This window comes from Alligator sinensis, unplaced genomic scaffold, assembly GCF_000455745.1.
Source record: "Alligator sinensis unplaced genomic scaffold, ASM45574v1 scaffold611_1, whole genome shotgun sequence".
NCBI lineage: Eukaryota > Metazoa > Chordata > Crocodylia > Alligatoridae > Alligator > Alligator sinensis.
The window spans coordinates 988,230-1,001,077 of record NW_005842332.1 but is presented as its reverse complement, the minus strand read 5'-3'; the positions used below and the strand labels follow the sequence as shown (position 1 = coordinate 1,001,077).

At 43.7% G+C, this 12,848-nt stretch overlaps 1 protein-coding gene across 1 annotated transcript in view; it reads right to left on the bottom strand.

Moving 5' to 3' along the window:
• Positions 1 to 211: 211 nt before the first annotated feature.
• The window catches only part of COL5A1 (collagen type V alpha 1 chain), a 232,973-nt gene continuing 220,336 nt past the window's right edge, over positions 212 to 12,848 (bottom strand). Inside the window, 2 exon segments of the mRNA XM_014522254.2 lie at positions 212 to 3,446; positions 7,890 to 8,123. Coding sequence (XP_014377740.1) covers positions 3,300 to 3,446; positions 7,890 to 8,123 — 381 coding nt within the window. The 3' untranslated portion in view covers positions 212 to 3,299.

Genomic DNA, 12,848 nt, shown 5'->3' with positions numbered 1-12,848 from the left:
TGTCGGGCCAGTTTCCATTTCTCAGCCAAAGGGATCCCACGTCTGGAATTGCAAATGATCTCTCTGATGTGCTTGTTTTTATTTTACAGCATATATTATTTGGAAGGCTTTTTCCACTCCTCTGATGAACTCTTCACACTTCGTTGAGCAGAGGGGTTTGTGGGAAAGTCAGGCTGCAATATACTCCAAGAAGACATTCACATCACGTTGGTTTAGGTGGAAACAGTAAACTTGATTTATTGAAAAAAATCTATTACATTTATTCCTTTATTACACAGGTTTAAAATATTTAAAAATACCTCTTATGGGCATTACACTTAAATTTTATGACATGTTTATTGGACTTTGAAGAAATGTACAATATGTCATTTGACAGTATATTTTTAAAAGGGCCTTATGTACTAAAATCTTTTTTTTTTTTCCATAGGTTTCATTTTTCTTATCAACATTTGTTCAAGTCATATATATATTAAGGGAGGGGGGGTAGGAAATAAAATTACACAAAAAGAACGTCTGCAAATACAAGAAGTAATTTTATTGCAATATACCGTAGCTAAGTGGTCTGGGGAAAAAAAATGGAACAGTTTGGAACTTCAGTACAATTACAAACACTGTAGGATTCGACAGAAAAGGTGTTTTATTTAAAAAAAAAAAAAGCCAAGAAATAAAAGGAAAAATAAAAAAGCTCCCTTGATGAAAAATCATCATAACAGAATCACATGACCTAGACATAATCACACGTGGGTGGGTGTGTATTGATATATGGCTTTTCTACTGCAGAGATGAATGTGCAAAAATTTTGCGTTTCCCACTGCTCCTGGTACAAGGCTATTGTCAAGGTGAACTAGAAGCTGACTTGTGATATGTATTTCTTTTCACTGCTCTGCTGTTTTGGTCTGTGATGTTTTATTGTAGCACCTTTTTTCCTAGCAGGAAAAAACAAAGATAGATGTAAAACTGGCTCTCGCAGAAGGAAAAAGCACTGCAACGGTTTTGCAGTGGAACAGCTTCTTGCTTTATGACCCGAGCGCTGCAAATAACTGAAGGTCTCTGAAAACTTAGCTAACCTCCCTCGGATCAAACATTGCTAGTCTTTGCTTGGGAGGGAAGGGGAAAGGACATCATATATAGGTTTCGATTCACAGTAAATGTGATGTCATTTCCTTTGCGATGCTGGACCCCCCTCGGTTCAAGCATGCTGCAGCGCTCCGGGCCAAATCGAAACCCGCCACGTTGCGTTCCAGCCGAGAACTCACGAAGGAAGGAACGGCTGGGGAAATGTATGTCAGCAGGTTGCAACCTGATATTGCTTAATGCTACGTGGAAAGCCTTCCTGGCAACCATCATGGGAAGACAAAGAAAATTGCACATTCTCTTCTCTCGCTCTTGCTCTCTGAGCTGTTCGAAGGCACTTACAGCTGAGGCAGCACAGAAAGACAATTGGGCAGTTTCATCTTCACTTCAGTACATTGAACAAATACATAAATTAGCACCACAAACATTCAGCAACTGAGTACAATCTGGCATAATTACCACCATATAAAATGTATGAATATTTAAAAAAAAAAAAGAAAAGAAAGAAAGTAAGCACACTTAATACTTTCTACATGGGCCATATAAGCTCCCATAATACAATTCAAAGAAAAGAAGCAGCTCTACATAATGAGTATGAGGGTGGCATGCACTTATATCAAAGACTGTAGCGAAAGTGTGCAGTCTGTGTTGAAAGCAGCTAAAGTGAAGGTTGCTGGGAGATTGGTCGATGGCAGGGGGTCACCAGTGTTGTATTAATGTTCTTAAACAGATAGCACCATGAAGAGGAATGTAAAAAATAATACAAAGCACCTTTTTTAAAAAAAAAACAAAACAAAAAAAACACAAAAATTATTTTTAAAGAGGAAGAAAATGGATTTCCCTGCCATGTGCAATCTACCCCGGGAATGGAATTAAAAAAAAAAAAAAAAGAAAGGGAAAAAATTAATTTAGACCTGTGTGTTCAGATAAGCAAGTGTAGAACTAGGCAAAAGAACCAAACTTGGTTCTGGGGGTTTTTTTGTGTTGGTTATATATATTTTTTTTAATCACCAATTTTATAAATCATGGTGTCCAGAGTGGCGTATTCTATTTTTGCAGCAAAAATTCTCCCAAAGATGAGAGTGGCTTAAAATGATCTTGCTATTTCTTTTCTTTTCTTAATTTTGGCAGACTTTTGCCACTAACGTGGACCCCAATCCTGCAAATACATATGCACAGGCTTACCTTGAAAATCACAATGACCCCTGCTGACCGCTGACATGAGCCAAAGTGAAGCCTGTGCATCCATGTTGGCAAGACTGGGAGTGTGCACAGAAACAACGGAAGTTAGCTTAATGGCCTCCATTTCTATCTTTCTTGTTTGTGTGCGATGAGAAGGGTATGACTTATTACAGACAGGGTCACATGCATGTTTTGAAGCCAGAAATATTTAACACTTTAAAATAATATACAATACAAATATTTACTTACAAACATACAAAAATATAAGCACCTTTAATACTTGGGAAAGAGATGCCCGTAGTGATATTTTGCTATCCAATTCATCGGGGTCATTTTTTAAGGTATTGAAACAGATTTTTAAAATGCTGGAAACAGCCATTTAAGCCTGATTTATGGGCTTGCCCCACCGGCCACTGAAGTCAATACAAAAGTATTCAATGGAGTTGGGATCAGGCCTAGAATCTGCAATATTTCAAGGCCAAGTTGAAGACAGTGTTTCAAGTTTTCCGTATTTTCTTTAAGCAAAAAAAAAAATTTTTTTAAATCCATAAACAAGTGCTTGATATAAAAACTCATGGTAAGAGAGTCTTTGATTGTTTTGAATTCCCATGCATCGAAACAGAAGAAGTTGAGTCCATTGGTGGCCATGAAAAAGAAGTGGAGAGAATAATGTATCGTAGCCTTGACCTGTTTGGGGGAAGAGGGGGGGAAAATATTGCTTTGTCACATGTGGTGCGTTTAGGTCGTGTGATTCTGAGTCTGTTGCCGGAATGCTTCTCTCGCTCGCTCGCTCGCCCGGTTTTGGATCCGGTAGGTGTGGTGCGGTGGCACAGTTGAACTCAAGCAGAACAAGAAACAAAACCAAAAAAAAAAAAATTGAACCCATCGCTGTCCAGTTTCAGAACGTGCATGTGACGACAACACAATTCTCTCTCTTTTTTTTTCCTTTTTTTGTTGTTTTGTTGTTTTTTGTGGGTTTTTTTTCTTAATGGCGCAATGAGGTTACGAGGTTGCTCATTTGGAGACTAGTTTCCGGTTGGCTCTTAGCCCATGAAGCACGCAGGTCCCACCTCAAAGCCAAATTTCTGTGATGCTTCTCCGAAGTCATTGAACATGATGTCAACGATAGGCACTTGCTCGACTTTGGGGGTGTTGATCTCTAGGATCGTCTTTTGATAGCCTTTCTTTGCCTACAGAGGAAGAAATGGGGAGAGGGGAGAAGGGGGGGAAAGGTGAGATATCACCTTTAATCCAAAACGGACCCAAGCGTGTGAATGAGCCCCATGGTAACCTCAGGCTATGATACAGTCATTTTACGGTCTCATCAGAAAGTGGAGACAATTGGGCCAAATCCAGCCTCGATGTAAATATGCACAGGTTTGCTGAGTGGCTGCAACTGCTCCTGCTTACAGCAGAGATGGATTCAGCCCAGAGTCCGGTACATTAATACAGTGGGTTAGTTTGTGCTTTTACTGGGAATAGTTATATATACCAGAGGTGATATCAAGGGTGCATTTGTCCTGGACTGTCCACAAGTAGGGTGGCCTGGCCTGGCTTACCTGGACTTAGGGCTCCATGCAACCATGCAAGAGGTCCCCATGCATGATCTCTATACTCCCAGGCCAGGGAGTGCAACACTGGAAGAGTGTCAAGATGAAAGTGGGAAGTAAAGAAAGACAGAAGATGGAGTGGTTTAAACTAGGGAAACTGGGCTATGGGTGAAGCCTACATAGGTGCAGGAGGTGAAAAATGATATGGTGGTCATAAATGCAAAGGAAGAGGCAGCACCAAGATTTTCAGTGATGGGTGTCTCCATTTTGGGGTGTCCTGGCAGGTTCCTCGCAGTTGCACTATAGATAATGTTTTTCGGTTTTTTTTATGGATGTTAAATGAGATAGAAGGACAAAGTCTCAGGCTATTCACTAGATTTGAAAGTCAAGAATCGAGTCACCCCTGCCTGGAAAATAAGTATTATACAGTCCCTGATGCATACAAGTCTGTGGGATACCTCCTCACCACTGAACAAGAACGGGGGAGACACTACTGGACAGAGGAAGGATTTGAATACAGCTAAGACAGCTCTCAAGTGGATACAAGGAATCTGCGTGGTCTGACCAGGTTTTTTTTGCAATTGAGTGCAAAAACTACGGGTTTGCTGCTTTCCCAGTGTTCAGCACACACAGGAGCAGGGAAGGGAGACTAGTAAAACTGTTGTGGCTGCAGTATCGTTGTTGTACCTCCCTGAGGAGGCTCACGGGTTGTTAAGCAAATGTGAGCAATTTAATTTGAATATATTAGTTTGACTGCTACCCAAATGCTACAGAAAAGACTGCAGTTATACTTTGATGGAATTCACCAGGTATCGTTGTTGTTTTATCGTGCCTGTTAGCCATCCGGTTATTTCTGAAATATAAATAATTATTAGAGGAGCACAAGTGCACCCGAGGGCATACAAAACTGCAGAAACAAGTGAATTTATGGAGTGGCATTTTGCTTTACCCTACCCTCTGATTTGCCTGTCTCAGAAGGACCGGTTATAGCCCAGCAACCGGGAACAGGCTATAAGAAATACGTCCTAATAATGGCCCAGACATTATTCCTTTGGTGTTTGCTGTAGCAGTATGAATGGTGGCAGGGCATGTGCCCGATCCGCTTTCACAGGAGCTCTGCTGCAATGCTGCACTGGCTAGCAGGCCATTATTTTTTCAAATGGTAGGACCCAACCCTTGATCCCTAACTCAAGCAAAATCTCTGTTTCAAAACCTGGAAATAATTTTCCAGGCTGTTTCAGCAAGAAACTCATGTGTCCTGAACTTCCAAGGGCATCAGTGTGCTTCAGCACTGTGCAGGATCAAACCCTTAGGATAAAATCCACTGCTGTGCAGATGACGAATGCAAGTCCTGGCACCATTTAATGGATGTTAAGGGCTCCCTGCACCCTTAGATACCCAAAGGACTGGCTAAATCAGACATGATGAGGGACTGGACTGAGAATAAGGAGGAAGAGTAATGCTTCCAAGAATGAATCATGCAGATGGACTGCAAGTTCATTGCAGCAGCAACCTGACTATCTTTTTCTGGGAGGAGGTTTGCTCACCTTCAGGCACAGCACAGGACATGAACATTGCCTTACAGGAATCATTGCTCTAAGTGCACCATAGATGACGAGGAAAATAAGTAATTAAGCAAGCAGGTCAGGCTGTGCCAGCGGTAAAACTGATATCGTCTGCACTGGAATCAGTAGAAAGATAGACACGCACCTGATCGGCCCCAAACCCGTTCCATTTTGAATATTTACCCTTTTCAGGTACGGCGTCATACCATGTTTTCACATCGGAGCTGACCCTTGAAGGCACATCTTTTGAGAGGCCACCATAAAATGATCTGGAAGTCCTGGGCTTTATTTCTGGGTTGGCAACTGTCTTGGTCTACAACCCAGGCACTTAAGCTACCAGTGCCTGTTTCCCTGCTGACAATTCCTCTATTTCCTGTGAGCATCTTGGAGCGGGGGCTACCTTTGTACTTGTGCAATATGTAGGGCAAAAGGGCCCTGATCTCTTTTTAAATGCTAAGCAGTGCACTCCTGTGGTGTTAATAATTGCTGCAAGTTGAGCCCCTTGTTGCACCTGCTGCTTAGTCCCCACCATGCTCTTTTATCGGGGCTGGGTTACGATTTCAGGTGGGTAGCAACAACAGAGGCAAATAAACTCGGATGGAGCAAACAGTTCTGTTTTCATGCAAATACCCTTTGTTACAAAGAATAAAGGGAAAAGAAACGTAAGGAATATAAAACACCCAAGCAGAATAATTTCCTGACCGAAATGCTTTTCATTGGGTCTATCAGTGTTTAAACCTGTGATGTTTGATCTTCCAGCATCCCTGAGACTTAATAGGGAAAGGGGAGGGGAGATTTTTCTAAGGACACATCACATTATCCAGAGATATGAAGTACTTGAGAATAAACTTCCCCGTGTGGCATCTGAGTGTTTGCAGCAACGGGCTGAACACTCTTCATCTCTCTCTCTCTCTCTGCAGCAGCGTTAAGAGAATTAGTGATTCTAATTGAACTTCCCTTCATTGCTTCTACAGTAAAAACGTGCCGGCTTTGGGATGGAATCACTTTAATCTCTTAAATTATATGAAGGGCTTTCCCCATCAAACACCTCCATTTTTTTTTTTAACTTCCTTCACTCCCATGGACTTTGATCATTCCAATTGCAAAAAAAGCAATACATTTACATATTTTTCAGCATTTGCAAATTGGGTCTCGGCATGCACAGAACTGTCAAATGGCAGACCAAATTCTCAGCTCTTTTGGCTGGAAATTTTTAGAAGGGCTCAGCATCCTTAGCCTGGTTTTTCAGAGCACACTTATCTTCCAGGTAGCAAACAAAATGAGCACGAAGGAAGATCCTGGGTGGTTACCACCTTGCAAAAAAGCTGGCTGCTATTAAGCTGCTGGGATGAGAGCCTGGCCTGGCTGGGCTGTGGGTGATGAAACTTAATCCGAATTCTTGGAAAAATCACAGCCTCCAAGTTGTGCTTGCTAGATATGTGCATGCACAAATGTGAGATGTAGGTACCTGTATTTGCACTTCTCGATTCCAGTGAGAGCTTTGCCTGGAGAAGCTATTTATCTAAGGGATTTAAAGTGTCTCTATTATGATAATATTGGAAGCCTTCACTTCATTCTTTAATATATCACCGTAAGATAGGACAGCACTCTTATCCCCATTTTACAGGTGGGGAACTAGCACGCACAGTCACCGGAGTCTACAATACACCAAAACCCTTGAACCGTCTCCCGGGACCATCACCGTCAAACCTCCTTCTTCCCAATACCTGCCCTGCTCTTCCCAAACTAGAGCCCTACGCCCTGCGTGGGTTTGTCCTTTCGCAAGGGGAAAGGCTGTTAGTAGTTTCAACATTTGCTTAACGAGTATTGAGCAAATTGAAACACCGGCATCTTAGCTCCTTTGTCAACTTCAAGAATGAAGTCATGCAGTGGCTGCGCGGTGTAACCGATCCTTTTAAGTCAGCAGACTGATCAAATATCATCCGTCTTGCAGGCTCGTGTCTGTCAAAACACCGCCCCTCACACTGGGGAGTTGAGCCCGAGTAGCAGAACAATACCCGCGCTTTAACACGTTGCCTTTCCGAGCTCTCTCCTAATACTGCGTGGCTGTATATAGGCAAGTGTGTCCAAGCTGCGGCATATGAGGGCCCTACGGGCTACCCTCTTTACACACAGGTCAACTGGGGCATGGAAAGGCCATGATGCAAATTTTCTGGAGCAGTCACATATTTGAGCGGCATTTCTTTCTCGGGGTACAATGAGAAACAGAAAACGCCCGATGTGGGGAGGTGCCGAGAAGCTACAGCTTGCATCGAGGGCTGCATATTGCCGGCATCATCCGATGCCATCTCCCGCAGACTGGCACCAAAAAAAGAGGCCTTCCCCATCTGCAGTTTTGAAGCTGCTTATACAAAAGTCACATGCTGAGTAAGGAGCATGCCCAGGAAAAGCCCCAAGCTTGAACTCCCAGCCCCAATTCTAGCTACTAACCTAGACTGACTCCTTCCCTCGGCATCTCTAAGCTCCTGCTAAGGCTAGCTCCAGCGCTCGTACTTACTGCACAGCCGTCGATGGCAGCTCTTATGTACGGGTTGTTGTCGTAGGACATCTCCTCGTCGTTGGAGCCCAGGAAGCGGATGGCTTTGTCGTAGCTGCCGGTGGTGGCATCGTGCCATGCCACGGACTGGTAGCAATTGTAGGTGACGTTCTGATGGGCCGAGGCACTCAAGAGCCTCAGGAAGGTCATCTGCACCACCCCGATGGGATTGCCGTCCGAATCCACATAGGAAAGCTGAGAGAAAGGGGAAATACGGAAGGGGAAAACTAGGCAGTGAGGTGACACACGCACATTTGGGGAGCTCAGATACTCAGTCCAGCACTGACCCTTTGAAAAGGCTTTGTGGAAGAGCTGACGACCTGATTGCTTGCATCGCTGCATTAACCAGCATCCGTATACTTCGTTTGACCCCAGCACTTTTTCACCTTTTCCTGCCATGGCAGGGGGTCGGACTTGATGATCTGCTCAGGTCCCTTCCGACCCTAATAACTATGAAACTATCCATTACTACCATCGGACGAGCTTTCTGACTCCGAGGTGCTTCAGTGCCAGAAGAGACCCCCTAGGAAGGTCCTGGAGTCTCCTTGGCTGGAAGTTTTTAATTGCACTTTAGGCAAACATTTGTCTGGATAGTTTAGTTGGGGACGATCCTGCCATGAGCAGGACTACGGGACTTCCTGAGCTACCTTTCAGACTTATTATTATAAATCTACCACCGTTTTCTCCATGGACACACAGCATTGCACTGTAGTTCCCAGCACCGGCTTCTAGCACAAATCAAAGACCACAGAGTCCCTCTGCAGCTTGGATCTCATTTCATCCAAGAGAATAAGACTGCGGCACCAGTGGCCACACTGACTGCATTACCAGTATTGCCAACACTCATGATTTTAAAGCCTACGCTTCGGGAAGGTGAAAAACTTAGCTCTTTCTTTTATATATGATTGATATATCACATAAAAAAAGAGCTAAGGTTTTCACTTTGCCAACTCTCATGATTTTTGCATCGTTCTTAAAGTCTACACTTTGGGAATGTGAAAAAAAAAAAAAGCAACGTAGCTCTTTCTTATATATATAATATAAAAGAAAGAGCTAAGTTTTTCACACTCCCGAAGCATAGACGTTAAGAACAACGCCAAAAATCGTGAGTGTTGGCCACGCCGAATCATTATGAAATGCCATTTGCTCTTGCTGCCAGCAGTGTCTGGACATGAAAATTGCTGGCATCTGAAAGCAGCACAATGTGGAGCATTAAGGGGGAACAACAGGGAATGAGCACGGATATGTGAGAGCAGATACAATTCCCAAGAGGAGCTAGGACTGGACACAGGGAGGAGAAGGAAGAAGGGGGAAGCAGAGGTTACTTCTGGGGGAGGGAGAAGAGAGGCCACAGAGGAGGGATGTCCAGATTGACACGGATGACGTCCAAGGGGCCTACACACAAGCAAAGCCACTGAGTGTGCAGGAGAAGTCACACCCGGTTAAGGAGACCATATATTTGCAATTTTATATCCTCATGCTGTATGCCATAAAACATACATCAATGCATTCATCTCTTTTACACTGCTGCTCCAGTCTGCATAGCAGGGTATAAAAACACTTTTCCCTTCTGCTTTTGGTGCATTATATATAGGGATATATTTAGCAATGCCGAGTTTTGAGAAATCCTCTACGGCAGCCTAGAAATGGGACCCTTTGATAGCTCTGAAAGAAATCACACTCCTAAAAAGCTTTTCAAGCTGCAGTGGGGACCTCGTCCAGTACGTGATCAAATGCCAAGTGAGCAAAGGCACAATACACATAGGTTCAATGTGTTTTTCAACTAATTATACATAGATGATATCTACTGTCATGGTCAGGCTAAGAGAGCTGACATTTATACATCTGATCTATCAACAGCTGAATCCTTTTGAAATAACCTGGAGAAAAAATTTAGATGCACAAACGATGCTGTATGCTTTGAGGCACCATAAAACGTCAAGCCAAGGTGCGAGCTGCAAATGGGTTGGGGGGGAGATTCAACACCAGACAATAAAATCAGGACTCAAAGGTAATAATAAAAATATATATACCAACCGGTTGTCAGGATACCAATGCGCCGTCCTCCTGAGAGTTAAATACGACTGAACATAAGAAAGCTGCACATGCCAGATGAAGAAATAGGAGAGAACCACCAGGACACAGAAGAAGAGGAACACAAGTGCCAAATGTCCGGCACGTGTTTAGTGACCCACAGTGCTACTGATATGTATCCTGCACTTCTGCTAGCTCTAGTTTAGCCAGGTTTGGCACCGGAGGCCAACGTCCCATTGAAGCAGACACAGCTGCAGTTCCTTATGTATATTTTTTTATTCATTCCTTATTTTAATGCAAGGGTCCGACCCTGCTGCTCTTAAACCAACATCAACGGGACCCATTGCACTGTACTGGGATCGCTCGTGCACGTGCAGTTTAGCCGAATCAACCCTTCCCTTACTTCTGCACTATAATTACAGCTCCAAAGGGATGCCATATGGCCACGACTGCTCATAGAGCTGAATGGGTGTAAAGCCTCATTAGCTCTAATGGGCCTGACACACATACATGTGCTGGAGAACTGACCCCAGGAGAAAAGATTTTGTGATGCTTATCCTTCCTGATGGAGATTACCCCTGTCCATCATCAGAAAGCGGTGAGAAATTAACTGTAATCTGTCGGTATGTCGTTAATATTGACCAGTGGGTTAGTGCCAATGAGGTCAAAATGTCACTTAAGACAGTTTTTCTCTTCGACATGTTTTGCCTTAATGTTAGTTTTTTGGGGGTTTTTTTGGTCTGCACTGATGTGGGAAATGTCCTATTCACAGCCATGAAAGCATGTTTCCGTGGCCTTTGAATGAAGCCCATTCTGCCTAGTAGGTTTGAGATGGGCGGGTAGGCTCCCAATCCATGGGAATTGCTTTTAACAGAAGCAGGATTGGACCCTGGTAGGAGATTCATCTTGGTTGAGCTGGGTCAGGATTGCAACCCACTTCAATTCAAAAAGCATTAACATTTCATACTACTTACCAATACCACTGTTCTAGCCCCCTCAATAGAAAGCTCTGCTCTTAAAACCAATGCACTGCTTTTATGGGTCATATATAAACTATGACCCCCCCGCCCCCCACATTTCAAAATATCTTCTATGCACTGGTGATTATTTTCAAAAGAAAATGCATGATAGGCACATAACAAGAAAGGATGAAAGAATAAATAAAAGGCTCCAAGTAGCTTTGAAGTTCTTCTTTTTTTTTTTTTTAAATAGCGCCCTAAAATTCAGGGCTGGCCATTCAGCCCTCCAAATGACTGCCAAATAGGCAACAGATAGGAAAAAAAATAGGAAAGGACCGAGTATATTAGATACTGCTATTAATTAATGGAGTGCTCTGTGGTTAAGCTGTGAGAATTATCACCTCTAGAGGCTGAAGTGTTGGCTTTTAGCGCCTATTGCATGAACTAATCAGCCACAGCCCCACTGCTTGGAGGAACAGTTGTGGAAGCCATTCGGTGCTTAGTGACAGGGCAAGTGGCTTGAGAAATGAACTGGGTGCCTTTATTTACTGCTTGGCTTTTAAGGTGGAAGTTGGAGGTTTACTGCAGGAAAGCTCTGCAGAGCACGTTCCCGAAGGCCCGTGGAGCCGGAGCAGGCTGGTAGGGTGGGAGGCAGGCAGGAAGATGATGTGAAACACATCACAGTGGGCCAGCTCTTCTCCTGGTTGCGTTGCTGGACCTCCACATACTTTTGTGGGACGGGAGAGCTCACTCATTGCATATTCTTTTCTTCTTTAATCCCACCGATTTTCACCGACCTCCTTATTGACTTCTCACTAATCCTACTGGACTTCAGACTCAGCCGGGAGTTCTTCATTGTTTGCAGGCCCCATTCGTGCTAACCATCCCGTGTATTGAAACCCACAAAGTAGGCGTATGCACCTTGAGACACTGTTCTTTATTTCCGTACAATGTGGTCTTTCCATTTTGCAGGACATGCAGCAAACCTCCGTGCCTGTCAGGCATGCATTTTAAATGCCTGTTCTTACACTGTTCACATTCTTCTTCCTTAAATTCCTCATTTGCTATTTCTGTTTTGGTATCTGTTTGACCTCAGGATATTCCTCCTCTTTTTTTGTACAATTTTAATCATGACTAAAGCCAAGATCCAGCCCATTCAGGGTCAGAGAGCATGGGTGTGGTATGAAGTTGCCCTTTTTGGACTCCATTTCTCCCAAGTGAATGGAGCTAGCGTGGGAGATCGGATACTTCTGTTAGGAGAGTGTATCAAAGACACAGATTCATGTACCAAACAATAGAAAACTGAAGGATCTCACACAGCGGCCTACTAGTCGACTTACTAGTCTGTTCCTACCTTGGGTGCTTTCTTTATTAGAGTTGATTGAAATGCAGATGATAACGCACTGAATTTTTTGATGAAAAATGTCTTATTTCTCCCTAGAAAAAATTTTTTGTCCAACCCATTCTTGCATTTCTATAGCTTTGATTATATCTCATCATCAAAGAGAGATTAGGATATCTCTCTTAGCCTAATCATAAGCACATAGGCTGGAATTCAGAACAGTGCCCCGGCTGCCAGGTTTAACTTCGTACTAATGTAACCAGCAGGACCTTTCAGGGCGTCCCTACACTGTAGTCAACAGCGCGGCATGCAGATACCCACGCTGACTCTGAACAAGCCTTGGTCCCAGGAGCCGTCCAACTGTGTCTCGGCAGGGCCTAATTTAATCTGCCGCAGTATGCAAGGCGCTGATCCAGCAAAGTATCCAGAGCACGTGGCGGCTACGCACGCAGAAAGCAAAGGAGACGACTTGCATGTCTGACGCCCGGCAAGGTGCTTGCTGCCCAGGCAAGGTGTTTACTGCCCTGACTTGAATCAAGTTTTTTCTCCCCCGGCGAGGGTTATATATAAACGCACCTCCAACTT